The 27,456-nt window shown below is 50.2% G+C and overlaps 1 protein-coding gene across 1 annotated transcript; it reads right to left on the bottom strand.

The window, feature by feature from the left end:
* Positions 1–1,194: 1,194 nt before the first annotated feature.
* On the bottom strand, positions 1,195–27,387 carry SCN2B (sodium voltage-gated channel beta subunit 2). The gene is made up of 4 exons (XM_033862004.2): positions 17,652–27,387; positions 8,922–9,088; positions 8,410–8,620; positions 1,195–7,721 (listed from the first exon to the last, which is right to left on the bottom strand). Exons 1-4 carry the CDS (start codon positions 17,719–17,721, stop codon positions 7,522–7,524), a joined length of 648 nt encoding a protein of 215 aa, XP_033717895.1. The 5' UTR covers positions 17,722–27,387; the 3' UTR covers positions 1,195–7,521.
* Between the last annotated feature and the right edge of the window lie 69 nt (positions 27,388–27,456).

Raw genomic sequence — 27,456 nt, 5'->3', positions numbered from 1 at the left:
CTCAGGGCCAGGCACAGAGTAGCTACTCAGTAAATGGTGTTCATCCTGATTAGTCTAGCCAGCTGTCACTCACCCTGCTACCACCCCGGCCCCACCCTCCAAACCCTTTGAGGCTGAATATGAGCCCGCCCATCCCACAGCCCTTCCCAAGAGCATCAGCTCCTGTGGAGAGCCCACAGGGTGTGAGCCTGCTATGGGACAAGGATGGGAAGGCTGAAGACTTTGACAAAGCTGGGAGGGTGAAGGGAGGAGAAGGCTGAAAAGATTGTCACCATTTTCTACAGTCTTGATTGAAGGACAGGGGAAGCTTTGCCCCAGCTGGAGGCCCAAAGGTACAAGTTAGACTTGGCCTGATCTTTGGAAAGAAGTTCCTGAGGGTTCCTAACTCCAAATTTCCACCCTCTTCCGGCCTATTTCTCACTGTGAATAGGGGCTCGCCACCTACCCTCTCCCCACCACCATCGCTAAGTCGGGTAAAGATGCAGCCTGGGGTAGAGCGTGACTGAGTAACAAGGCAGAGGGACAGGAGTTTGCCCATTCATGTGTCCTGTTTATCTTCAGGCAGGCAAGCAAGAGTTAATCCTACTTCTATCATTTGAATCCTAAAATGAGGGCTGCAGAGGGCCATTGTCAGTAAATTTAGACAGCATCTAAAAGTATGCCCTGACATATGAATCTTCTCGACAACACCCCCAAGCTATGCTTGAATACCTTCCGGGATGGGGAGCTCATTACCTCAGAGAAACTCAACCCTCTGCACAGTTCTGACTTCCATTGGATCAATATCTGCCTCTGTCCGCCAGCCCTAATGTTTCGCCCTGGGGCAGAATGGGTCAAGGCGAATCCCTCTCCTTGTGGCCACAGCCCCACCCGCTGTATTAGCCATCAGCTGTGACACACACTTCCCCTCCAGGAGGTACACACCCCCTTCTTTTGCCCATTTGCCCACAGGAGGGTCTCAGTCTGTTGAGGCAAACAGTTCTAGTCCTATGCCACCTGTTTACAGGGAATTTGTCGCCGTTGAGAAGCAGAGGCAGCTGCAGTTGGGATAAAAGTGCCTTTGCCAAGGCTGTAAGGGACAGCCCCTCTCATGGACTCCAGAGTAGCCAAGCTGAGCACCCAGTGTCCACTTGGCCCCCTTCCCAGCGCCTCGTGGGCTCTCGAAGTCATTATTGCCAGAGAAAAGGAGAAGCTGCTTTACAAGCTCCCTACTCCCAACTCACCTGCTCCCACCACCTCCCTCCCGCAGTCTTTCTCCCTTTTCTAGACAGAGGCCTCCTCAGCCCTGCAGAGGAGTGGGGTCCTAGGCTAATCTGTTTTAGGACCAAATTTATGGGCCATGTCACGATGCCAGGATATAGTTCTAAGATGGGCTTCCTTCCCCATGGCCCTCTGGAGCTCTCAAACACTGGGTGGCCAGAGCCTGTCCTAAAAGGTGGTTGGTACCCTGCACATCAGCATGGTAGCAGGCAGCCAGGAATGACTAGAACCTGGCAGCCTTCAGGGTCAATTTCACCATGGCCATCCGAGAAGAGTGCCCGCAGCGCCCTGCCAGCATGGACCTTCTGAGCCCCTGCAGTGCCAAAGGCAGAGGGCAGGAGACCTCAGTGGGGACCCAGCTGCCCAACCCATATCCCACCAGGCACTGCGCCAGCTTCCTCTCCCCCAAAGTTTTTTAGCACAACACCTGCAACATGGGAGGGAGACAAGTGGCCTAAGATGGACCATATACAAACCAGCATGAGGAAAGGCACTCTACTGAGGTGTGGAATGGGAGTTGGAATGGCGACTAAAACCAAGCTCTGTCGTTAGCCTACTGTGAGACTTTGGGAGAATGACTTTCCCTCTCTGAACCTCAGCTTTCAAAACTGTGCCCTTACAAGAAGCATGGGGGCTTCTTTTTGTTCAACTCAAGCCCACTGGGAAGGGGCAGGCAGGAGCCTGGGCTGGTGTGGGCTGCTGTGCCGAGCTGTGCCGAGCGCTAGGCTCAGACTGGGTGTGGGCTGTGGGAAGAACAGGCGGCCTGGAGCCAGCTGGGAGATCCTGGATTGTCCTTGACTCATCTTGTGGCCTTAAGCAAATCACTTCCCCGACCTGGTCCTCAGTTTCCCCGTCAGGATAATCAGGAGACTTGGCCAAGTAGTCCCCGGGATCCCTCCCCTCTCTGATGTTGTAAAGATCTACTCTTCCCCCTCCCCCGCTCCTTTTGGGCCTCAAAACCTGTCCTGGGGACTCTGAGAGGCTCCGCATACAGACTACCATTCCGGGGCAGCCGGCCATGGGCAGGCCGATGGCTGTGCCTGAGCCCTGCAGGGGCTCCGGCGGGAAGCAAAGGAACGGTGGGAATGGAGAGGCACCAGCACCTCAGGTGGGGGACACGGGAAGCCGGTGAGCAATTCTGAGTTGCGGGGTGGGAGCTAGCCCTTCCCGCACACGGCAGCCCCCTCCTCAATCAGAACTACCTCACCAGGCCCCAAGCAGGCTGAGCCCCAAAACATCAGTTTAGGGGAGACACCTGAGCCAAACCCAGTCCTCCCAGAAGCCAGGCCCAGCTCCACAGTGTCCTCCAAGTGTTCTGGGGGAGAAGCCTTGGACTGAGTTAGATGCTGTGTCCACCCGGAAGGAACCCAGCACCTGAGTCCACATCCCCTGCCTCAGTTTCCTATCTGTTAAGTAGGGAAGCATCCTCTCTGACATCCCATCCTTGGAAGGACTCAGGGGCTCCAAGGGCAGACATCCTTTCAAACCAAGGTACCTTTGGTTCTGTCAAATACCAGCCACCTCTGTTTAACACTGCCACCTTCTATCTGGCTTCTTTCTCGGGTAGCAGCTGCCGGCATTAGGACTACGAATGTTAGGCTACTCCTAGAATAGTCTAAAATGCATCTGACCACTAAACCAGTGGCGAAGGTCTCTGGGTTACCAGGGAGCAGGCAGAAATGACAAAGGAACCATGAGAAAAGTAGAAACCAAGCACTTCAGCATTCCCTTGCATTCAGAAAGCTGAGGACTTTCTTATCGGGTGAGCCTCCTTGGCAAGGGTGTGTGGGTGTGTGTGTAAGAAAGAGAAAAGTGCAAAGAGATACAAAACCAGAAGGCAAGAGAGAAGAAGACTGGGTGGTCTGGGAGAGCAGAGCCCCTGGGCCAGGTGGTTGCCTTTGGTCCTGAAGTGAGGACCGATTCAGCAGCACGTAACTAGGATAGAGCAGTTCGCAGATGGGACATGAGCGACCTGATTCTTCCCTGCAGCCACCCTCATCCGTGAAGTTGCATGAGGGCAGACTCTGCACCAGCTGTCAGCTATTCCTCTTGAGCCCAGAGCAGATGAAACAGATGTCTGCCTAGTCAGACACAGCTTAGAAACAGGGGGCAGGAAGGATGGCCCGTCCACCCATGGAAAGAATAGACAACATCGGCATGACGGTTAGCCTTGGGGACATAAAGTGTTGTCATCTTCCAGAAATAACCAAGAGCCCTCCAAGAAGTGGGTGTTTAGACACCCTGTCCCCAGGGTGCTTTCAAGGTGGATGGAGTCCCCCAGGATTCTGTGAAGGCAATGAGGGGAAAAGAGGAAACATCTAACAAGAGGGGAGCAGAATGATCTCATCATTGATGGGGACCCAGCAGTGTCAATGGCATCACCAGGAAAGGAACAACAGGACTCCCTGTGAAAATCCTGGCACCGCCTCAACTTGCCCCACTCTGCAGCCCTGAAAAAAGTCACACTCAAGGGATGTTCAGGGGAGACCATCTGTTTATTGCAGCCAATAAATCCAAGCAACGAGACAAACTGCAACAGAAACGGTCTGCTCCCCAAAGCAGACACATCACAGCAGTTGGGTCACAGAGGACCATTTCAGTTTCTCTCTCCACCACCTCTTCCATTACCACATAGCACATAAATCCTAGAAAGTGCATAAGTAGTTGTGTTTTCCCCTCCAAGTGCACAAAGAGCAATAAGAACGTTCCATAATTTGCCTTTGGTGAATCAACTCAAAACACTGAGAAATAATTGTTGCCCCCTCAACGTAACTTTTGGGGTAGATGTAGTGAGATGTTTTATATTTGTATATATCATATATCTCTACCTATATATAGACTATGTACAAACGCATCAGCAAGCTTCAATAAAGGAAGACATCAGCAAGAGGCACAGCAAGAGACACAGGCTTTCTATCCTTAAGACGTATGTAGGAAGAAAAATTTCTCCATTCATCACCCGTTCCAATTGCACCAAGCCATTCCTATGGCCTGGGACTGTCTTTTGGACCTAGCCAGCATTTTCAATTGTCCATCTGCTTAACCTGACCTTGCAAATACTTACCAGCCCAACCTCACCAAGGAGACTCACAGGGAGAAATATGGGTCCAGCTTTTCCTTTTTATAAATTGGGAATAACTGTGATTAGTCCAGAGCTAGGGGGCAGATAGCTATTTCCAAAGCCAGTTCCAAGGCACCTCAAGGCATTTCAGTCCTGAAAAAGTGTGCTTTGTTCCTACAAGCTAAATCCCATGGGTTGGCGAGCCCATCTCTCTTTCCAGGGGCCCTTAATGAGGAGAAAGGGACAGATACGGGGTTCCAAGAGAGCAGGAGAGGCAGAGGCAGTTGAGAAAACCAGCAGACTGAACCCAGCAGAGCGCAGTGATGGGAACATGCGGCCAGAAGTAGGGCTTGAGCCCCACGGTGCAGGAAGAGGTATACACTAGAAAGCAGGGTGCTGTGGAAACATCTCACCAGTCTCCCACCTCTACGCACAGAAGCTCCATTTTGTTCCCAGCCTCATTGCCCTGGGGGAGGCAGCTCTATGAGGCCTCTGGAAGAGACTCTAAGAGGCTTGGGGAGAAAGTGCATATGAGGATGGGTACCTGAGACAAAGGTGGTTCCTGGCCCATCCCCATCTGCTTGGGCGCCTGAGGCCCCTGGACAGGCACTGCTCTCCCTAGGACCCTCTAGGGCAGGGCAGAGAAAGGAAGGAACCCAGAAGTCTTGGGCTTCTTTTTTTTTTTTTTTTTTTTTTTTTTTTTTTTGGGCTTCTTAATAGAGAGTTAGGACTTCTTAGAATAAACCTAGGGAATCTTGCAAACAATTTCCCTAAATGTTATGAGTCCTGGAAAAAGAAAAGTTCCCAGCATCCACACAGATCCTCACTCATCCCGGAAGAGGAGAGCACTTAAGAAGTTGCCAAAAAGTGAAATCTGCAAGCTGCAGACATGTTATTACAACCACCCTTGGTCTCAGCTGGAACGAGGGTGCCCACTACCCATCTCTCCCCTCTCAGCTGGTTGGCTCCAAGGATGGGCAATGTCCACCTACCCCAGGCATCCTGGGGGCTTAGCCCACCCCCATTGGCAGTGTGTTGATTGGCAGTTAGGTACTGATGAGCTAGCATTTCCAGGTGAGCTGGACTCATCCCACCCAGGAGCTCTCAGGCTGGTTGCCCACCCTCCACTCTGTCTGGCCTCTCACCCTCTTCCTTATTGCATCTTCCCTCTTTCCTTCCTTTCCCCCCTTCCCAGGGCCCAGATTCTGGAATCTCTTCCTTTTTCTCCTACTCCAGTCCTGGAAGCAGTGGCTGCAGAGGTGGAATTAGATGCACCAAAAGAAAATTCATCTTGGTCCCCACAGTGCTGACCTAGCAGTTCCCAGCTCTGTTATGGCTTTGTGTACATCTCCAGTACCTGGCCCAGTGCCTGGCACATAGGAGATGCTCAATAAATGGATGTTGAATTGAAGTGAATTAAACTGAATCGCCCATATGCTATTACTCTCTCCCCAAAAAGGCCATCTGCTGGGCAGAGGCAGAGAGGGGTCCCAGAAGCTGTCAGAGTCCCATCTCTACCCCCTTTCCCCAGACTCCTACCCTGGGCTCTGACCCCCTGAGCCCAGGCAGGGCCTGAGCTCTGAGAAAGGCTGGGAAGTGCTGCAGAGGGTCAGCCTGGGGTGGGCATGGGGCATTCCAGCAGCTCTGCCCTCCCACTCCCATCACCCCATCCCTGCCTCAGTCACAGCCTGGAGGGGCTGGGCTCCAGGGAGGTGAGCAGGGCTGGAGGAGCTCACCTCCCTCCCCTCATCTCCTTCATCTCTCTGTCTGCAGAGGTCCCTCCCACTGGGCAAAGCGTGGCTCTATTCATCCAACCTGGAGACTGAGGAACCAGAGGAGAAGCAGGCCCCTCGGTTGTGAGTTTGAACCTCAGTCTCCCGGTCTGTAGTATGGGTGACTTGGCTAGCTGATCTCTGAGGATCTTCCAAGGCAGTTTCTCTCTGTCTCTCTCCCGCTCCTGAGGCTTGAGCGATTCCCTCTTCATGTGAGTAAAATGGCAGTGAAAGTTGGCTCCCCACAAATGCTACTTTCCGTCCCCCCAGAGAGAACTGTCAGGGCAGGGGAGGGTGTGACATGGCTCCAGATGTGACATGGCCACAGGGTCTCAGAGGCTACAGGGCTCCCCTCAGGCTTCCCTCAGGGCCAAAAGCCAGATGAAACCCTGCTGAGGGTAATGGGGAAAGTCTGAACAGAAGCCCCAGCGAGGCCCCCGCTCTGCACACCTACTCCTCTGACGTGGCTCCCACCCCCTCTCTCCTTATCTCCGCACCTCAGCTGCTCCTGGCCCAGGTGATGGTGGCCACCCTGGGGGAGGAGGCAGTCAACCTTGAACTCCATTTTACAACGGAGCCCGCAGCCCCTCGTCCCTCAGCTAACTTTGCAGTTGCCTCCTGTGAGTGGGTAACTGCGGTGAAAAATGACCAGCACCTGGAGAAACACGACTCCCCGCCCCCCACGGCCTAGCTCAGCAGCCCTTTGGTACTTTTCCTGCCAAAAATCCCAAGGGCTTAAGCAAGCCCACAGAAACCCAGAGGCTTCTGTGGTAGCAGCTATCGAAGGAGAAAGGTGAGAGCAGAGCTCCCTGGGGCAAGGCTTGTCTCCAGCTGCCTCCAGCTTCCTTCCCTTCAAGGCCCAGGAAACGCACGGTCATCCCTTCAACACACCCCCAAGTTATAGGAACCCATCACCACCTCCGTGACAAGGCTGCCCAGGGCTAGGGGCAGCTCTGGGAGCAGAGGCATGCCACACCCCAGGCCTTCTAGAGGCAGCCAGCAGAGCCCCGTCCCACCTGCAGGTCCCCTCTGAAGCGGCCACCAGACCAGTCCACGCACTGGGCAGACTGGACAGCTGGCCTCCTCCTCCTCCACTACCCACCCTCCCCCTTCTCTCTCTGCGCCCCTCCCACAGGCCTCCTGCCTCTTCTCAGAGGCTGGCAGTTTTGAGCCCGCTTCTCCCTCCCCCCCCAGGGCCCACACATCCCAGACGCCAGGGCAGGTTTCTCGAATCAAAGAGAGGTGAGTCTCTCTTGGTGCAGGGTGGCGGATACGAAGGGATGGGTTCAGGAGGCCCCAGGTCAGCCCTGGGATCCTGGTTCGAGAGAAGCACACCAAGAGAGGGCAGGCGGGGGCACACAGTGCGGGGCGGAGAGTGGGAGGGAGACAGGACGCAAGGGAGGGGCTGCAGGGCCGGCCGCCCGCCCGTTACTTGGTGCCATTGTCCGCGTTGCCCTCTCCATCCGTCTTGCCCTCCTCCTCCGTCTTCAGGTCATCCGTGCTCAGTTTCTGCTCTTTTTTCCTCCTCACACACTTTACTACCATCAGCACCAAGATGACCACAGCCAGAAAGCCCCCGACGGAGGCGCCCACGATCACGGCCACAGTGGAATCCCGCTCAGGGGGCTCTGGAGAAGGAGAGGAAACAGACCCGCTGAGCCCTAGGGCTGGAAAAGGGAGCCTCGTCCACTGGCCCCTGCTCCCTGCAGTAGGTGTGGGGTGGTCCTGACTTTACTCTCCTCCGTGGAAAGCACTCTAGTCAAAGCAAAAATCAACCCAGGCCATGGACCTCTAAGCGCCCCACCCACCCCATAATCCCAGGACACCTAAAAGCCCCAGGGGAGGGCAATATAATGCAGTATCCAAGAGGATGGACTTTGAGGTCAAATGGACCCAATTTGAGTCCTGATTGTACTATTTATTAATTGTGTGACCTTAGGTACCTTACGTAGCCTCAGTTTCCTCATCTGTAAAATGGGAATAATCATAGTACCTCCCTCATAGGGTTGTATGAGGATGAAGTGAGATATTGCATCTAGAGGGTTTAGCCCTACCTATAACTGAGACATAGCAAGTGTCCAATAAATGAAAGCTGCTCTTGGGATTCTTAAGATCGTGATCGTGCTGGACAGCATCATCAGGACTCCCTGAGACATAGTCCTCAAGGATGGGAAGGAGTAAAACAGATGCCTTCCACCCAGCACGTGCTGTTGCTCCCGCCCCTCAGGAGGGCACAGCCTCTCCCAAGGAGCCCCAGCTAGTCCTGCTGGAGAGTAGCTGGGTGGGAATGGGCAGGGCCCCCCAGCAGCCCCTCACCTTCCATCAGGACTTGCAGGTAGATCTTGCCGTGGCCGCGGTGGCGGTCGGGTGGGTTCATGATGTAGCAGTTGTAGGTGCCCTCATCCTCCAGCTGCACGTTTCTCAGCGTGACTGACACGTCATACTTGCTGGGGTTCCCTGAGAACTCCACGCGGTCTCGGAACCGCTCCAGCTTCAGGTTAATGATCTTCATGCGGAACTGGAGAAACTGGGGCGGCAGGAGGCGACAGGATAGGGGGCTGCATGAACAAGGAGCTGCAAGGACAGCAGGATGCCCCTCCTCCCATGCCCCCTTCTACCTGGAAGAGAGGCAGTCACCTCTAGGTCTCTGCCACCCTCCCAGGGCCACCCAGGCACGACAGCACACCTGTGCCAATGCCCTCAGGAGCAGATAGCCCACCAGGGTATGCTAGGGTCCTGGTACAGTGCAGGGGCAGGTGGTGGGAAAGGGGAGCTTCACGCTGTGGGGCTCCTGCCTCCCCAACCCCTGCCTCCATCTGAGAACTCACCATCTCCTCGGAGCAGTTACTACACTCCTGGTAAGTCCAGTTCAGGGAGAACTGTTTGTGGTTCACGGTGTAGCAGGAGTTGAAGGTGCAGGACAGGCGGGCATCAGAGCCATTGAGGACGTTGAGGGTGGTAGGTACTGTGACTTCCATGCTCCTCCCTGGTGGCACTGTGGACAAAGCCACAAGCTGGTGAGGATTCTGGCAGACAAGGCCAGGGAGGGGCAAGCCTCTGCATCTGGTGGGGAGCGGAGCAGAGCTAGGACAGCTGGCGGGGTCCCTTATGGCTGAAATTAGGGGGTGGGGTGGAGTGGGGTGGGCAAAGCTCCTAAGCGGTAACTGATGTGGCCCTTGGGGTGGAGAGAGAGCACATCATCTGTCAAGCCAGGGACAGACAGATGGCCTCAAGCCTGCCCTCCATCTGGCTGTCCTGCCACAGGCCTGTCATGGCCACCTGATGGCTTGGACAAGGGGCTGCACGGTGCTGGCCTCGGTTCCCCCTCCTTCCCACCACTTTCAACCATCTCGGCTGAGCCAAAGCCCTTCCAGCTGAAGCTGCAGTGTCCCCTGGGGGCAGGCAGCCTTGAGGACAGATGCAGATACAGAAGTCCTCGCTCTCTATACCGCAGGGAAGAGTCAAGCCATATGCCCAGCCCAGCCCAGCCCCCTTCTCTTCCTCAGGCTCCTGGCAGGGACAGCAGATGGGCAACAGGAAGGAAGAGATGCCCCAGAAGGATAGGCACAATTTGAAGGGACCAACTGATGGGTCTACAAGGACAGGAGCCCCTTTTGGAGATGCCAGGCCTGGACACACCACAGCAAGGAGCTGATACAGGCTGCAGGGACAGCAGGGTGCAGAATCCTCTGGGGAACACTGGACCTGGTCCAGGAGCCCTGGGCGTGTGGCCTGAGAAGGCCCATCCCACTCTGACATTCCAAGCAGGGCAGAGTCTAGGGTGAGGGGAGTGAGCCGAAGCCCTCCCAGCTGAAGCTGCAGTGCCCATCCCACCCCCCGCCCACAGAGGGGCAGAAAGCCTTGGGCACGAGATTTAAGGGGGTGCCCACCCTCAGGGTCATGCAAACACCTCCTTAAATTTTGCACCCTAGGCACTGCACTCACCTCACCCTAGCCCTGGGCTGAATTCCAAAATTCTCTGCCAGTATGGTCAAAACCTCATCCCAAAAGATGAATATTCTTTATAAAGGAGAAGCAGTAATGCTCAGTATCAATCATTCATTCACTCATTTACCAAATATTTACAAATCACCTCCGGTGCCCCAGGCACTCAGTCTAGGGCCCAGGGATTATTGCTGTGATGGAGGCAGGCAGAGGTACTGTAACATGGAGTTTATATCCTAGGGAGGGGGACAGACATTAACAGGGAAAAGAAATAATGTAACTTTAGCTATTGATTCACAGGCAAGGGCTGTAAAAAATAAAGCAAGGTGCAGGGTGTGTTTGACATCGGGTGGTCAGGGAGAGCTGCTCCGAGCGCCGCCCTGTAGGTGGCCCCCCACTAAAGTGAAGGAGTGAAGCCATTTGAAATTTTGAAGGAATGCAAGGCAGCCGAACATCAAGAGGAAAGTTCCAGCGGTTGGAATGAGCATCACGTATCTGAAGCACAACCAGCAGAGCGATCAAGGGGGCAACTGGAGAGAGCTGAGGTCCCAGAGTTAGGCCAGGACCAGGACGCTATTCTTCTGAGTGAGAGAAGAAGCCGCTAGGGGACGGCAGGGGGGCAGCTAGGAGGCACGGAGACCCCAGTAGATGTGGTTCAATCCCAGCTCTGCCTTCTGTCGGCTGGGAGAACATGGGCAAGTTCCTCTATCTTCTGAGCCTCAGGCCCCTCCTCTGTAAAACGCAGCTGATGATACCTACCTCCTGGGGTTACGGTAATAATTAAATAAGATAAAATATGTAAAGCAAAGGGTAGGGGAGTTCCCTGGCGGTCCAGTGGTTAGGACTCAGCACTTTCACTGCGGTGGCCCGGGGTTCAATCCCTGATGGGGGAACTAAGATCCCGCAAGCTTCAAGGCACAGCCAAAAAAAAAAAAAATACAAAATAAAAATAAGGCAAAGGGTAGCCTAAATTCTCCTCAAGTTCTGCCCCCTAAGCAGGAAGGGCATAGGCAGGGCCACGTTGGAGCCTGACCCCTCAGGGCAGCCCTTTGGAATTCCCCCGGATTGCACAGGGCTCGCGTTTTGCAGAAGATTTTGCTGTGAAAAGCTGCCGGGCCCCACCCCAGGAACAGCAGCACTGCAGCCTGGAAGCAGGGATAGCGAAGCCCTTCCACTCGGCTCATCCCTTCGGATGAGTGGCCAGGGCCAGCAGGCAGGACTTAAGAACAGGAGATGCTCTGAACTGCTGGCCAGGGAGGTCAGGACCCAGCCCTAGATGGAGGGACAGGCGCACGGCTCCACCTGCAAGGCCAGGTGTGCTGAAGTGCTCATCAGGGAAATATGAACTGGAGAGGCTGAGCGGCAGCCCCAGGAGAACACAGCCCAGTTCCCATCTCCTCGCTCTCACAGCGTTATGAAAGCACTGAGCACAGCGCCAGGCGAGGAGGAGGAGGGCTGAAAATGCTATCTCCGCCCCCGCTCTGCAGAGGCGGAGGTATCTTCAGGGAAGGAGACCGGCAGGGCCTTGCCCTGAGCTTACCTCACATCCCAGGAACACCTTGCTTCTCTAGCACCTTCCCTGGGAAGGTTCCGCGACCTTCCCAGGGCACCTGAGCAAAAGGAGGCTCCAAGTGGCAATAGGAAGTAGGTCCCACACATCTGGCTGACCCATCCCTGCCTGTGTCCCGCCCCAGGCCACAACATCACTCCAGAGACAGAACTTGAACCCTACCAGGAGCTGCCTCCAACTTGAAGGAGCTAGCACTCTGCCGTGCGGGAGGGCAGGGCCCTGGGGAGTGAGGGGCCTTTTCTGGCCAGCAGGAGGGGGGCAGACTGAGAGGTGCAATGCGGCTCCTTCCCCGCATCCCTACGGCACAGCCTGCAGGAGGCGCCAGGCGGACACGTGTGCCCTCTAGTGGTCAGAGAGGTCAACCGTCAAGTCCCAACTGCAGAGAGAGGAACAGGAGTCACCAAAGCAGGGGGAACCTCAGGAATTGTAGATCCAGCTCCATCATCTTACCAACGAGGAAACTGAGGCCTGAGAGAGACACACAGCAGGTAGGGACAAGCCGGGTCCCGAATCACGGTTCCTGACTCCCAGTACAGCGCCCACTTCCGCCTGAGGTCTCCCAGCGTCCCAGCTCAGGGCAAGGGCCTTAGGCCTTTCACCAATCCAGGCCCTCGTTAAAGATGAGGAAATCATCGTGCAGCGAGGACAGAGCTGTGAGCAAAATCCTGGGCTCCTGGTGAGCTCTGCTGCTTCGGGAAATTAGCCGAATCCACGGCTAGGGCCACAAAGGGACTTCATAGTAACAACGAGGTGCTTACCGTGCGCCAGGCGCTGTTTACATACCCTACAGATATCACCTCATTTAATACAGCAACCCTATTATCACCCCCACTTTCCAAGTGGGGAAATGGAGCACAAAAAAGTTAACTGAATAGCCCAAGTTCACAGCTGGTAAGTGACAAAGCCAGATTGGAACGCAGGCTGCCAGGCTGCCAGCCTCTAGACAGCAGGTTGAGGGGTGGAGGCTGGGTGAGGGGGTGAGTTTTGTACCAAGGGGTCCCAGGGCTCAGTCCTCCTACTGTCTACATGGCAGGTCCAGCCCCCATGTCAGCCCCCAGGCAGTCAGGCTGGCCAGAGGGGAATGGTCTTCTTTAAAGGAACCTCCATACAAGGGGGGCTCACAATCTTCCTGGTTTTCCCATTTGGGACCATGTCTGGAGCCTGAGTCTCTGATCTCCAACTCACAGAAAGGAAATGATTCAACAAGGGTACCGTAAGGATGTGGCTTTTGAGCTCAGTTCCAAAACTTCACCAATGCCCAGGGCCCCTCACTCTCTCTAAGGTGTATCTGGGCACCTCAGGCCCCATGTCATATACTTTTCTAACTGGCCCATCTTGCAGAGATCACAAAAATTTGCTCATCTCCTGTCAAACACTATTTCCTACACAGACTAGAAGTTAATTCTCTTCATGCCTCTTTCCAACCCTGCAGCAACCTATGAGGTAGGTTAATTTTTTTCTTGGTTAAAAAAAAAAGAACAGAGTTTGTCTAAGCAGAGAAATTAGTCCCCACCCTTCTGGAGCACGCTGTGTCCCAGGGCAGCCCCTGCTACCCAGGTGACTGTGACACGCAGCCCAACTCCTGGGCTGCCTTACCATTCAGACCCACCACCTCAGGTCTCCCTCCCAGGCCAGGCCACCCCCATGCAGCCAGAAGAGCACCTGTCCTTGTCACCCCTCATCCCCAATTGCCATTGGCTCCCTGCTGCTTTCAGGATCTCGTCCAGGCTCCTGGGCTTCTGAGCCCTTTGCCATCTGGGACCATCCAGCATCCCAGCCTCATTTCCTGTCCTGCTCCCAACCCTTCACGCTTCCTCCACTCCAGTGACCCTGGAGTTCTTACTTTCCTGAAAACGCCACCTTCTTCCACTCCTCCATGCCTTTGCACGTGTTTTTGCTGCAGGTTGGAAAGCTCATTCACCCTGCTGCCCCTGAGCCCTCCTGCTTACCCCGCAGATCCCAGCTAACAAGGCATCGCCCCCATGGCAGCTTCTCCAGTGCCCGTGACCTCTCCCCAGACCGGGAGGTTTCTGTCACTTCCAGACCGGGAAGCAGAATGGCATAGTGGCCAAGACGAGCGCTCTAGCACCGTGGTCTGATCTTAGGCAAGATGGTTCACCTCCCAGCACCTCAGTTTCCTCATCCATAAAATGGGAGACAACGATAGGCCCTACCTCCTGGGGCTGTTGTGAGGATTGAATACTAAAACATAAAGCGCACAGCGGTGCCTGGATCATGGTCAGCCCCCAACAAAGGTTAGCTGCTAACAGCACATGGGATGCTGCATTACTATTTTTTGTTTATATTCCCTAGTCCCTTGGGAGGCTCTGGGAAGCTGATTCTTATTTATCTTGGCATCCCTGGACCCGGAACAGCATGTGACACACAGTGGGCACTCGATAAAAGTCTGGAGAGGGAAGGGAAGGTGTTTTCCCCTGTGTGTCCGTGTGCAGTGGGGTTGAGTGAGGACCAGACTCCACTTTCTAAGCCTCGCCTAACATAACCCAGACTTTGGTAACCAGGCCAGTGACCGTGGAGCCAAGAGTTTTGAGAAAAACTCTAAGGAAAACCAATCATTTGGATTGCTTCTAACTGAAAACTAGTCCCATGTGCTTCTGTCGTGTGTACAGCAGGTTGGCCAGCTGTCCCCTGTCCCTTTGTCAGCTCTGTAGTCATCCTCCAGGCCCTGTGTCAGTCCCCTCCCTTGTCACTTGGGACATCCCTCCATCTTGGGGACTGATGCTGCTACAACCACCAAGGTTCCATTGTCCACTTGAGCCCTCGGCCTCGGAGTACCAGGGCCTGTCTCATCACAGCACCAATCAGGTTCAAGTTCGAGGTCCTACTCCTGCACCCTCCCCCCATCCAGGTTTGCAGAGGCTTTAGCCTCCTCCCACCACCGCCTCACAGCCCCCATGCCCTGACCTCTTCACCCTAGATTCCATCTTCCTCTAAGCCACACCCTGGTCCTGGTCCCCGAGCCCCCTTGCTTTCTTCACTTAGATAAGGCTCTCCCTCCTGCAGGAAGCTCTCCCTAACTCCCCAAACAGGTTGCCTGTCCTCCATCCTCATTTCCTTGCACACTGGTCACTCACCCAACTCCCCTCTTTTGCCTGTACTTAAGATTCTTTGATCCAAATTATTGTTACCATAGCAGCATCATTTCTTAAATATCGGGGGCAGTAGAATTCAGTGGTTAAGAATGGGGTAAAGCAAAAATAAACTCAAAATGGATTAAAAACCTAAATGTAAAGCCAGACACTATAAAACTCTTAGAGGAAAACATAGGCAGGACACTCTATGACATAAATCACAGCAAGATCCTTTTTGACCCACCTCCTAGAGAAATAGAAATAAAAACAAAAATAAACAAATGGGACCTAATGAAACTTAAAGCTTTTGCACAGCAAAGGAAACCATAAACAAGACGAAAAGACAACCCTCAGAATGGGAGAAAATACTTGCAAATGAAGCAACTGATGAAGGATTAATCTCCAAAATATACAAGCAGCTCATGCAGCTCAGTAACAAAAAACAAACAACCCAATCCAAAAATGGGCAGAAGACCTAAATAGACATTTCTCCAAAGAAGATATATGGATTGCCAACAAACACATGAAAAGATGCTCAACATCATTAATCATTAGAGAAATGCAAATCAAAACTACAATGAGGTATCACCTCACACAGGTCAAAATGGCCATCATCAAAAAATCTAGAAACAATAAATGCTGGAGAGAGTGTGGAGAAAAGGGGACACTCTTGTACTGCTGGTGGGAATGTAAATTGATACAGCCACTATGGAGAACAGTATGGAGGTTCCTTAAAAAACTAAATATAGAACTACCATACGACCCAGCAATCCCAGTACTGGGCATATACCCTGAGAAAACCATAATTCAAAAAGAGTCATGTACCACAATGTTCATTGCAGCTCTATTCACAATAGCCAGGACATGGAAGCAACCTAAGTGTCCATCGACAGATGAATGGATAAAGAAGATGTGGCACATATATGCAATGGAATATTACTCAGCCATAAAAAGAAACGAAATTGAGTTATTTATAGTGAGGTGGATGGACCTAGAGTCTGTCATACAGAGTGAAGTAAGTCAGAGAGAGAAAATCAAATACTGTATGCTAACACATATACATGGAATGTAAAAAAGAAAAAATGGTCATGAAGAACCTAGGGGCAGGACGGGAATAAAGACACAGACCTACTAGAGAATGGACTTGAGGATATGGGGAGGGGGAAGGGTAAGCTGGGACAAAGTGAGAGAGTGGCATGGACATATATGCACTACCAAACCGAAAGCTAGTGGGAAGCAGCCGCATAGCACAGGGAGATCAGCTCGGTGCTTTGTGACCACCTAGAGGGGTGGGATAGGGAGGGTGGGAGGGAGGCTCAAGAGGGAGGGAATATGGGGATATATGTATATGTATAGCTGATTCACTTTGTTATACAGCAGAAACTAACCCACCATTGTAAAGCAATTATACTCCAATAAAGATGTTAAAAAATAAAAAAGAAAGGGGTGAAGTCAGACAACAAGGGGTTCAAATCTCAGCTCCCCTTAAACTACTGTGACCTTATTGGGCAAGTTACTTAACCTCTCTGTGCCTGTTTCCTCATCTGTAACGTGAGGATCATAATGTATCTGCCCCATGTGGTTACCAGTTGCCGTGAGGACTAAACAAGATACACAGCGCGTGGGCACGCGAAAAGAGTTCATAAAGCGTAGCTATTATTAAGCACTTGCTATGTGCCAGACTCACAAAAAACCCAGGCAGTAGGTATTCTCCAGTTCACCCAGGAAAGAACTGAAGCTCAGAGGGGAGTAACTTGCTGATAGTATGAAGTAAATGACAAAGGTGGCTTTAAACCCAGATCGAGTCCAAGGCTCATGCTGTCTCTACTGCCTGAGCTTCCCTAACACTCCTGCTCTGTTGTTAATATGTTCAGTAACTCAGCAAAGCTCACAGGCCTTACCGTGCAGGCTGCCAGGGGCCCTGGGCTGTCTCTAGCACTCCAGCCCAATATCCAGCACAGCATGCCAGAGAAGGAGAGAAAAAGAGCGAGAGAAGGAGGGAGAGAGAAACTTTGTGATGGGGAATATTCCCACTGACAGCCGTTGGACTGGATCCTCAACTGTATGCCAGCAATGAGTAAGTTTAAGAGCAAAAAGGAGACTACCTATAAAGCAGGCTTGCAAGTGACCCCCTAGCCCACCTGCCCACCAGGAAGTCCCTAAGTGGGCATGTATGAAATTAGCATTTGGATCTCTTGACAGTCGGCAAGGTGGGGCTGGACAGTTCAGAGACGTGATCCAAAGGGCCACAACCACACTCATGTGTTCCCTTTTTTTCTTTTTTTTTTTGTTCTGATCCCTTCACCTGACCCCTCCTCCACTCCATCTGGCCCAAGCCAGAGAGCTTCTCCATCAGTGCCTGCTTCAGCAGTTCTCTTCCCAATGCAGAGATTGCTCCTCAAGCCTGCTTCCCACCTACGCCTCCGCACACTGCAACAAATCGGTGGTACAGATTTCCAGGAAGCCAGACCCAGACTCAACTTTCTGCCCCTCTACTCCCCCCATACACGCTTTTCTGACATCCTAAATCCACCAGATTCCAAAGATCAAGGTTCACAGAAGAAGCCCCTTAAGGGAGCATTAAGTCCCAGGAGATTTGTAGCAGCTAAAAGAAAAAATCCATGAAGAGGCTCTGCACATCAGCCTACCCTCGGCCCCCAGCCCCACATACGTCCATTTCAGGGAAATCCAAAGAAAAATCACCTCCCTTGACAATTGACACCTCCGAGGAACCCTCAGATCCCCTGACCCAACGTTTCTGCGACCAAGTCGTCCCAGCGTTATGCAGTCCCCAGCCACATCTCCCCCCATCCCCGCGCCTCCCTTCCCAAGGACAACGCCGAAGGGAGGCTCAAGCGATGTCTTCTTTCCTGCCCCCGGCCCCCATCCTCCTCCTGTTGCGGCTGCACTTCTGTACCCTCAGAAGCATGCAGATGTGCAGTCTAACTTACCCAAAGAGAAAAAGAGACTGAGCCCCGTGAGACTGAAGGCAGGGCGAGGTAGCCAGGCATCTTTGTGCATTTTCAGAGACTGAGATGTTAGTCGGGTGGGATAGGGAGAGGGTGATTTGAGGGGCCGAGGGCTACAGGGGAGGAATGGTTAGATGCTAAAAGAAAAATGCACAGATGTACTTCAAAGACACATACAACATTAAGGAAGCTTTATTTCCATCTCTCTAATATGGCCGGCTTGTATGTTGCTGCTAAAAAGAGAGAGGGAGTGTGGAAGGGAGAGAGAAAAAAGTGGATGGAGTAAATTTTGTGGTTGGTGGATTTCGAAAAGCAGGTGGGAGGGCATAAAAAAGTCTGTCTGCAAAGAGCAAAGTTCCTCGGAAATTTTTACCCTCCAAAACCAGAACTAAAGCATGGCCTGCCTTTCTTCTCCACTTGGGTGATGGTTGGAGTTGGAAAGTTGTTTGAGGAACCCATTTATTTCAAAGCTGCTGTGAAGGGTGAATTCTTTTTGTCATTTAAAAACACCCAAAAAAGGAGATGCTAGTTTTTGTTTTGTTTGAAAAGGGTTCAGGGAAATGAGGTGGGAGACTTTCAGGAAGTAAGAACTTCCTCATTTTTCTAGCATTTCCACTGAAAACAGAACAGCAGGTTGGTGTAAAAATACCTGAGAGCTCTTACAGTCATTTGTAGCATGAACTTTTGGGGAATCCTGATTCAATCAAATCAACAGTAAAAAGATATTGTTGAGATCATTGGGAAGAAAATAAATATGGACTGGGTGTTAGATTATATTAATGAATAATTCTTGATTTGGTGGGGGGGGGGCGTTAAAAATTTTTCGTGGTTGGGACTTCCCTGGCCATCCAGTGGTTAAGACTCCGTGCTTCCACTGCAGGGGGCGCGGGTTCGATCCCTGGTCGGGGAACTATTATCCCACATGCCCCATGGTATGGCCAAAAAAAAAAATTTGTGGTTATGTTCTTTAACATCTTTATCTATTATACACATTGGAGTGCTTATAGGTGAAATGATACGATGGTTGAAACTTGCTTTAAAATATTCCAAGAAAAAAAGTGGGGGGGAGGTAGGTGACACAAGACCAGATGTTGAAACTGGTTGTTCCAACAGATGTTGAAAAAGGGAGAAAACAATAGGCTAGTGTCACAAGTAGGAGAACTTGGGTGGAGTACCCACGTGGCCCTAAGCAGATAAGGTGACCCCCACTCCTCTGGGGAGACATTTGAGAACACAGGTTCTCCTGTAGCCACTACAGGCACTTGCAATGGGCCACTGGTGCAGCGAGGGAGCCACCCACATCTTAGAGCATCAACTCTGTGCCAAGTCTTTAAAAGTTTGTACTTAATTGTAAGCCTGGAAGAGGTGATTTCTTCTCTTTTCTTTTTAAATTGCAATGAGGAAACAGAGGCCGACAGGGCCTAACCCACTCAAGTTACCTAGGATAGTTAAGGGCAGAGTCAGAGCCAGGACTCAAACTGAAGTCTGTGTGAAACACTGGGTATGTCCAGTATTCCACATCGCCTGTTGCCAAGGGGAGGAGACACGACACCTTCCCTTGGGGTGTTTAGAGACACAGAGAAGAGCAGACTGGACTAGATGAAGCAAGGGGCCTCTGCGTGTGTGTGTGTGTGTGTGTGTGTGTGTGTGTGCGTGTGTGTGCGTGTGTGTGTGTGTGCGCGTGTGTGTGTGCGTGTGCGTGTGTGTGTGCGTGCGTGTGTGCGTGTGCGTGTGTGTGTGTGCGTGTGTGTGTGTGTGTGTGTGTGTGTGTAAAAGAAGGTGCTAAGAGGCAGGGCATGGAGGAACCAAATGAGAGGTCAGCACAGTGCTTGGTTCAAAGCAAACACTCAATAAACAGGTGCTGCATAGCTGCACGGGGGCACCCTGAATGAATGAATGAATGAGTGAATGAATGAATGAATGAATGAATTTGGAGAGGAGTGAGACATCGTCCACATCATCGTGAAGGCAGTAAAATCTAGCTGAGGCCGCTGAGGCTGTCCTAGGCTGGGGAGGAGTGAAGTGGGCCAAATTTGGGTGGCAGTTGCTAGAGGCAGAAAGGCGGAGAGGAGGCCTCTGTGCTTCTCCACACCAGAGGTGGTTGTCCATGCCTGCATCTTGCACAGACTGTCGCCAAAGTTCCTCTATCACTTCCCCAGAGTCTGCCTGCAGCTGGCTCATGCATTCACAGAGCTCACAGCCCAAGGGAAGGAAAATCAGAGAAGAAGAGATGGGGCAGCCTAGGGAGAAAAGTGTCTTCCAGTGGCCACAACCCTCAGGCCCCAGGCCTCCTCCGCTGTCAGCAGTGGCCTGGCTCACAGGCGTGCCCGGAGAGATAGATTGGCACCAACCCGTGCCCTGGCTCCCGCACAGCCCCTCGGCCAGGTCTGCAGCACCATGTCAGCCCGAGAGTTTTCGTTTGACATAGCCGGCCTCCTCCTTTTTCTTAATGCAGCTGAGCGTGCCTGTGAGGCCCAGGGAAGCTGATTACTGGGCTCACTTGGTCTCATACTGGGTCCAGACGCTTCTGTTTTGGGGACATCTGAGACAAGAAGGGGATCCAGAAGTTCCTTTGCCTCAATCCAGAATTTGGCCAAGAGAAACCAAGTATATGACTTTACAGACTTTGTCCAACCCAGCCCTCCAGGACCAAGGGTCAGAAGGCTCCAGTTCAGGGGAGAGACACCCTGGCAGGGTGAGTCGGGAGGAGAGCTACCCCAGAACCTCCCCTCAACTCACGTGGGCCTCCAGATGCCCATTTGCTCCAAAAGAATACGCTTTTCCCAGGAGCCAATACAAGCCTGGGAAGCAGAAACTTGAAGAGGTATTTTGCAGAATGAAGACACCACTGTTGAAGACTGGCCATTTGGGAAATGAAGCCCTATTTTCGGCATTTCTACCCAGTGCCATTCATCCATGAAGATTTTATTAGACAACACTCCATTACCTACCCTGCTGGGGAAGACTGTTACAAATAATCTAAAGGAAGGTAGCTTCCTTTTGCCTTTGGAATTCGTGGTTGAAGCTACAAAGAGGCTCCCTAGGTACCACTGCCTTACTGGACCAGCATCCTCAGCATCACCTGCGTTCTCCTTCGAAATGTACAGTCACAGGCCCCACCTCAGGCCCAAAGAATCAGAACCTGCATTTTTAACAAGATCTTTAGGTGTTTCTTGAGCACAGTAAAGTTTGAGAAGTAACACCTTCAGCTAATACTAAAAGGTTCGCATCCCAGGAGCAAGGGGCAATGCAGAGGCCAGGCTTGCGGGGTTGGGGAGAAGGCACCGGCAAGCAGAAACAAACTTAGGGGTAAGTGGGCAGAGCAACCGGCGGCCTGCTCAGGGGTAACAATCTCACTCCCCTCTCTCCTCTGCCCGGGCCCTTCCCAAGCCATTCCACACCAGGCGAGGTTTCTCTTACCCCACATAGGGCTTTACATCACGGTGTCTCTGCCTCTGCAGTTTCCTCTTCTGGGAATGCCCTTCCTCCCTTGTCTACTCAGCCAGCTCCTAGCCCTTCTTCAAAAATCTGCTACAAAGTAACCCCTTCTTTGTCATACCTACATATCTCTCCTCTCTCTGCTGCTGTGACCCTGGGTCCATTCACTCATTTATCAATTCCCTCAGTCAACAAACTCAAGTATCTATTTAATGTCCCCTATGTGCCAGACACTAGGCTAGAAACCGGAGGCCCAGAAACGAGTGATATACAGCTCATCCTTTGAGAGCTTACCTTCTAAATAGAGAGACAAATGTATCAATTCCCATCTACAGTACACCTGGGTTGCCCGAGTCAGGGAGTATTGTCATTTTTTGTTTATACTACTTATCTCCCCAACTAGACTGTAGCTTCTTAAAGACAGGGCTTGTGTCTTATTCTTTTTAGTTTGTGCTGGGCCACTACTGGTCCCTGAGCAGATGAAAATGAATGAATGAATGTCTATTTTACATCTGGGGAAACAGCAGAAACTCCATCAGCCTGACCTTTCACAGCCAAAGTGTGGTAGAACCAGGACTGGGAGCCAGGTCCAGCCACTCCACACCCTAGGAATTCCATTCAACAAGGGACTGTCCCACATGGGGTCAGGTGCTGCAAAGCTCACAGAAAAGACCTAAACAGGATCTCTAAGAGTTTAAGATCTCTCGCAGAAAAGAAAGCCTCACACCCATGAAACAATTAGAGAACATCAGAAGATAAAATCTGGTAAGTGTAGAGACATCTAGGAAGATGTGAGAAATAGGAGATCACCCAGGCGAGACTCAAGCAGGGCCTTGAAGGAATGTTGACTTGGGCAGGCAAGAAGGAAAAGGGAATTCCAGGCAGGGGAACACCAAGAGCAAAGGCTCAGAAGCACAAAAGACCAAGGTATATGGAGCAGAGGGTTCCTGTCACGGAAAAAAAAAAAAAAAAAAAAAATGAGAGACGTGGATGGGTAGACAAGATGGTACCCAACCTCAGAAGGCCATGAACATATGATGTGGAGTTCAGACAAGGGCTTTGAAAGTTCTGGGACAAGTAAATCACGATTGCTCTCACCACCTATGAAATAAGAAAGGGTTTAGCTTTCTGTGAAAACTCCAAGTTCCCTTATTTTTTGATAAAGAAGGGGTGTTTCGAAAGTTGGGCTTTATAGAAGTGGTAATGGATCGCCTGATCTCCCTTGAGGAAGACCAAACCACATTTGCAAACCAGCTGGCCAGGACAGAAGGTCAGGAGTCTTGAGAAACTTTGTTTATTCTTAGTAAGAAGATAACTGGTCTGTGTTGGGATAAAACTTGCAACCTAAGGTTCTTTGGGTCTAAGCAACTGAGCCAAATCAGTGGCAGTGGGACCCCTTCCACACATACACACACACACACACACACACACACACACACACAGAGCTAGCATTTTATAAAAGAAAATTGCCAGTATAGACACGCAAGCATATGGGCTAGCCAGAAGGAGAAAGAGTGGGGTGGCAAAGAGAAACAAAAGACCAAAGGGCTGGCGGAAGGCTGCAGCCTTTAATAGGAGGCACATCTTCTGCAGGTCCGCAGTGGACAGACAGGCTGAACTGTTTTCAATTCCAACAGCCAAACTCTGATGGTGCCAGATTATCCATTATTCTTGGGTGGTCCCACCCCCTCTACCCTTATGCTGCTTTCTGTTGGCAAAAGCCTGCTTGCTTCTGGAAGCCTTTGAATATGGGAGCATCTGGTGTCCTAGAGACTTAAAATACTACAAATTTGAGTAACAAAACTGCTTGGGTCTACCAGGAGATCCAGCTTGCTCCACCTCCAGCAGGTTTCATACCCTTCAGAATGTCACCCCTTGGGGCTATGCAAAGCCCTTCCCTGAGCTCAGCTTCCTAACTCTTTCTTTGAATGGGAAGAGGGACTTAGGTATTTAGGGTTGCAAGGGCTTCCTGCCCATAGAAATAAAAATTAATGGGAGATGGGGACTGAATCATCAGAAGACAAATCCACTGGGGGAAACACACTGGAAGAGAATGGAGGGCCCAGACCAGGCTCTAGCCCCTAACTGACCTCATTTAGTCCCCACAATGTATTTTATATCTGGGAAATAGCCTCAAAGAATTGACATAAACTTTGCAATACTGAAGAGAGAGTAAGAGGCAGAGGCAAGATATAAACCAGGCCTATTTGACCTTGAAGCCATTCCCTACGCCATATGCCTTCATGGCCCTGGATTTAGTAGACAACCACCCCTAGGCGAAGGGCATGAGGGAGCAAGCAGGTCTTTTCCATGGTCCCTTGCAGGGCTATTTTGGTTTGGGGCAAAATTATATTTGACAGCTGTGGACTTGCACTCTCAACTTTGACTCCATGCCTGTGTATAAGAGGAAAATTTGTGGAGAGGTAGGCTTGTGGGAGAGAGGTGGGCTTCCTCTTCCTCCTCCTTAGAATGGAAGCCAAACCTTGGATGAATCAAATTCAGATTTGATGTGGGCAAGTCAAACTCTGGAGGGGCATGCCCACACTTCCCGGGGGAAAGCACCCTCTGCAGGAAGGAACGTATGCAGAAGCTACCCAGCCCACCCTCCAGCTCTTATCCCAAGTATCCCCTTCCACCCAGAGCAACAGATGTACAGTCACCATCCATCCATCTCACTCGGTATCCTGAAGGTCATCATCCTATGAAAACAACAATTGAGGAAATGGAAAAGGGTCCCTTAGCCCAGGACAGCATGTTACCTTATAGCCCAGAAATGAAACCACTTCCTTCCCATGAACTCTTAGTATATGAAAGACTCCTCCTCCCCCCTCTCCTTATCATGTCAACACGTGTCCCCTCTCTGGTATGTCTTGAACAGGCTATTGCCTTCAATTCACATACTGTAAATTATTGACATACTCCTTATTGAGAGCTGACAGGTGAGAAGGAGACATTTAATGACTCTTAGCCATGGCTGAACAAAAAGAGGCTTCAGGCCTCCAAGTGGAGACCTGAGAGCCTTTGGTAAAAGAGAAAGATAATGATGAGTGTGTTATAGAGGGTTCTTGATATTTGCAGAATTAAGGAAACCCTTCAAAAATGTAGCTCCACTTACAGCTACGTGTAAAAGAATGAAATTAGAACACTCTCTAACACTATACACAAAAATAAACTCAAAATGGGTTAAAGACCTAAATGTAAGGCTAGACACTATAAAACTCTTAGAGGAAAACATAGGCAGAACACTCTATGACATAAATCACAGCAAGATCCTTTTTGACCCACCTCCTAGAGAAATGGAAATAAAAACAAACATCAACAAATGGGACCTAATGAAACTTAAAAGCTTTTGCACAGCAAAGGAAACCATAAACAAGACGAAAAGACAACCCTCAGAATGGGAGAAAATATTTGCAAATGAAGCAACTGACAAAGGATTAATCTCCAAAATTTACAAGCAGCTCATGCAGCTCAATATCAAAAAAACAAACAACCCAATCCAAAAATGGGCAGAAGACCTAAATAGACATTTCTCCAAAGAACATATACAGATTGCCAACAAACATGTGAAAGGATGCTGAACATCACTAATCATTAGAGAAATGCAAATAAAAACTACAATGAGGTAACACCTCACACCAGTCAGAATGGCCATCATCAAAAATTCTGCAAACAATAAATGCTGGAGAGAGTGTGAGAAAAGGGAACTCTCTTGCACTGTCGGTGGGAATGTAAGTTGACACAGCCACTATGGAGAACAGTATGGAGGTTCCTTAAAAAACTAAAAATAGAACTACCATATGACCCAGCAATACCATTACTGGGCATATACCCTGAGAAAACCATAATTCAAAAAGAGTCATGTACCACAATGTTCATTGCAGCTCTATTCATAATAGCCAGGACATGGAAGCAACCTAAGTGTCCATCGACAGATGAATGGATAAAGAAGATGTGGCACATATATGCAATGGAATATTACTCAGCCATAACAAGAAACGAAATTGAGTTATTTGTAGTGAGGTGGATGGACCTAGAGTCTGTCATACAGAGTGAAGTAAATCAGAAAGAGAAAAACAAATATCATATGCTAACACATATATATGGAATCTAAAAAAAAAAAAAATTGTCATGAAGAACCTAGGGGCAGGACGGGAATAAAGACACAGACCTACTAGAGAATGGACTTGAGGATACGGGAAGGGGGAAGGGTAAGCTGGGACAAAGTGAGAGAGTGGCATGGACATATATACACTACCAAATGTAAAACCAATAGCTAGTGGGAAGCAGCCGCATAGCACAGGGAGATCAGCTCAGTGTTTTGTGACCACCTATAGGGGTGGGATAGGGAGGGTGGGAGGGAGGGAGACGCAAGAGGGAAGAGATATAGGGATATATGTATATGTATAACTGATTCACTTTGTTATAAAGCAGAAACTAACACACCACTGTAAAGCAATTATACTCCAATAAAGATGTTTTAAAAAATCTAAATTTAGAAAACACATTATAAAAAAATAAATAAATAAACAAACTCAAAATGGATTTGAGACCTAAAGCTAAGGCCTGACACTATAAATCCCTTAGAGGAAAACACAGGCGGAACACCCTTTGACAAAAATCGCAACAAGGTCTTTTTTGACCCACCTCCTAGGGTAATGAAAATAACAAGAAAAATAAACAAATGGGACCTAATGAAACTTCAAAGCTTTTGCACAACAAAGGCAACTATAAACAAGACGAAAAGACAACCCTCAGAAAGGGAGAAAATATTTTCAAATGAATCAACGGACAAGGGATTAATCTCCAAAATATAACAGTTCATGCAGCTCAATATCAAAAAAACAAACAACCCAATCAAAAAATGGGCAGAAGACCTAAATAGACATTTCTCCAAAGAAGACATACAGATGGGCAACAAACACGTGAAAAGCTGCTCAACATCACTAATTATTAGAGAAATGCAAATCAAAACTACAATGAGGTATCACCTCACACCAGTCAGAATGGCCACCATCAAAAAATCTGCAAACAATAAATGCTGGAGAGGGTGTGGAGAAAAGGGAACCCTCTTGCACTGTTGGTGGGAATGTAAGTTGACACAGCTACTATGGAGAACAGTATGGAGGTTCCTTAAAACACTAAAAATAGAACTACCATATGACCCAGCAATCCCCCTCCTGGGTATATATCCGGAGAAAACCATAATTCAAAAAGATACGTGTACCCCAATATTCATTGCAGCACTATTTACCATAGCCAGGACATGGAAACAACCTAAATGTCCATCAACAGAGGAATGGATAAAGAAGATGTGGTACATATATACAATGGAATACTACTCAACCCTAAAATGGAACGAAACTGGGTCACTTGTAGAGACGTGTATGGACCTAGAGACTGTCATACAGGGTGAAATAAGTCAGAAAGAGAAAAACAAATATTGTGTGTTAATGCATATATGTGGAGTCTAGAAAAATGGTAGAGATGAACTTATTTCCAAGCAGAAATAGAGCTGTAGATGTAGAGAATAAACGTATGGATACCAAGGCGGGAAACGAGGGTGGGATGGATCGGGAGAGTGGGACTGACATATATACACTACCATGTGTAAAATAGATAACTAATGAGAACAGAATGTATAGCACAGGGAGCTCTACTCGATGCTCTGTGGTGACCTAAATGAGAAGGAAATCCAAGAGGTGATATAGGTATACATGTGGCTTATTCACTTTGCTGTACAGCAGAAACTAACACAACATTGTAAAGCAACTATACTCCAATTTTAAAAAATGCAGCTCACTTAAGATTGGATCAGAAATCAGAGAGCCACAAAAGACCTGCTCTTTATCCAGGCCCTGAATGGCTAAGAGGGAAAAGTGGGATGCAGAGAATGAGGAAGGCCCTGTGGGAATAAAGACGAGGAGATCTGAGCTGGGCCCAGACTAGAAATAGGAGTTCAGAACCAAAGGATTTTAAAAACTAACCTCATTAAATCTTACAATAGCAACCCAAAGGTAAGGGAGCCTCACATTTCAGACCAAGAGTTAAATCACTGGCTGTCCACTTTGGCAACGCGTGAGTGTCACTTTTGTAAAAGGTAAGTGCCCCAGCTCCACCCAAGAATTCCAAACCAGAGCACCTCTGGTGGAGCCCAGCAGAGAGCCACCAGCCACTCTGAAACCCAGCCAGAATCAAGAAGCACTGCGTTAAGTCAAAGAGCCGTATTCATACCCCACTTCCAACCCCATTCACCCCCTCAAAACCCCAGTGTGTAAGTCACAGCAGGGCTTTCCTCCAGTCACTTCAATTGTTTCAGGAGTTCCAGACCATAGATTCCTCACCAAGA

This window comes from Tursiops truncatus, chromosome 8 (assembly GCF_011762595.2).
Source record: "Tursiops truncatus isolate mTurTru1 chromosome 8, mTurTru1.mat.Y, whole genome shotgun sequence".
Lineage (NCBI taxonomy): Eukaryota > Metazoa > Chordata > Mammalia > Artiodactyla > Delphinidae > Tursiops > Tursiops truncatus.
This window is presented reverse-complemented; position numbering and strand designations above follow the sequence as displayed.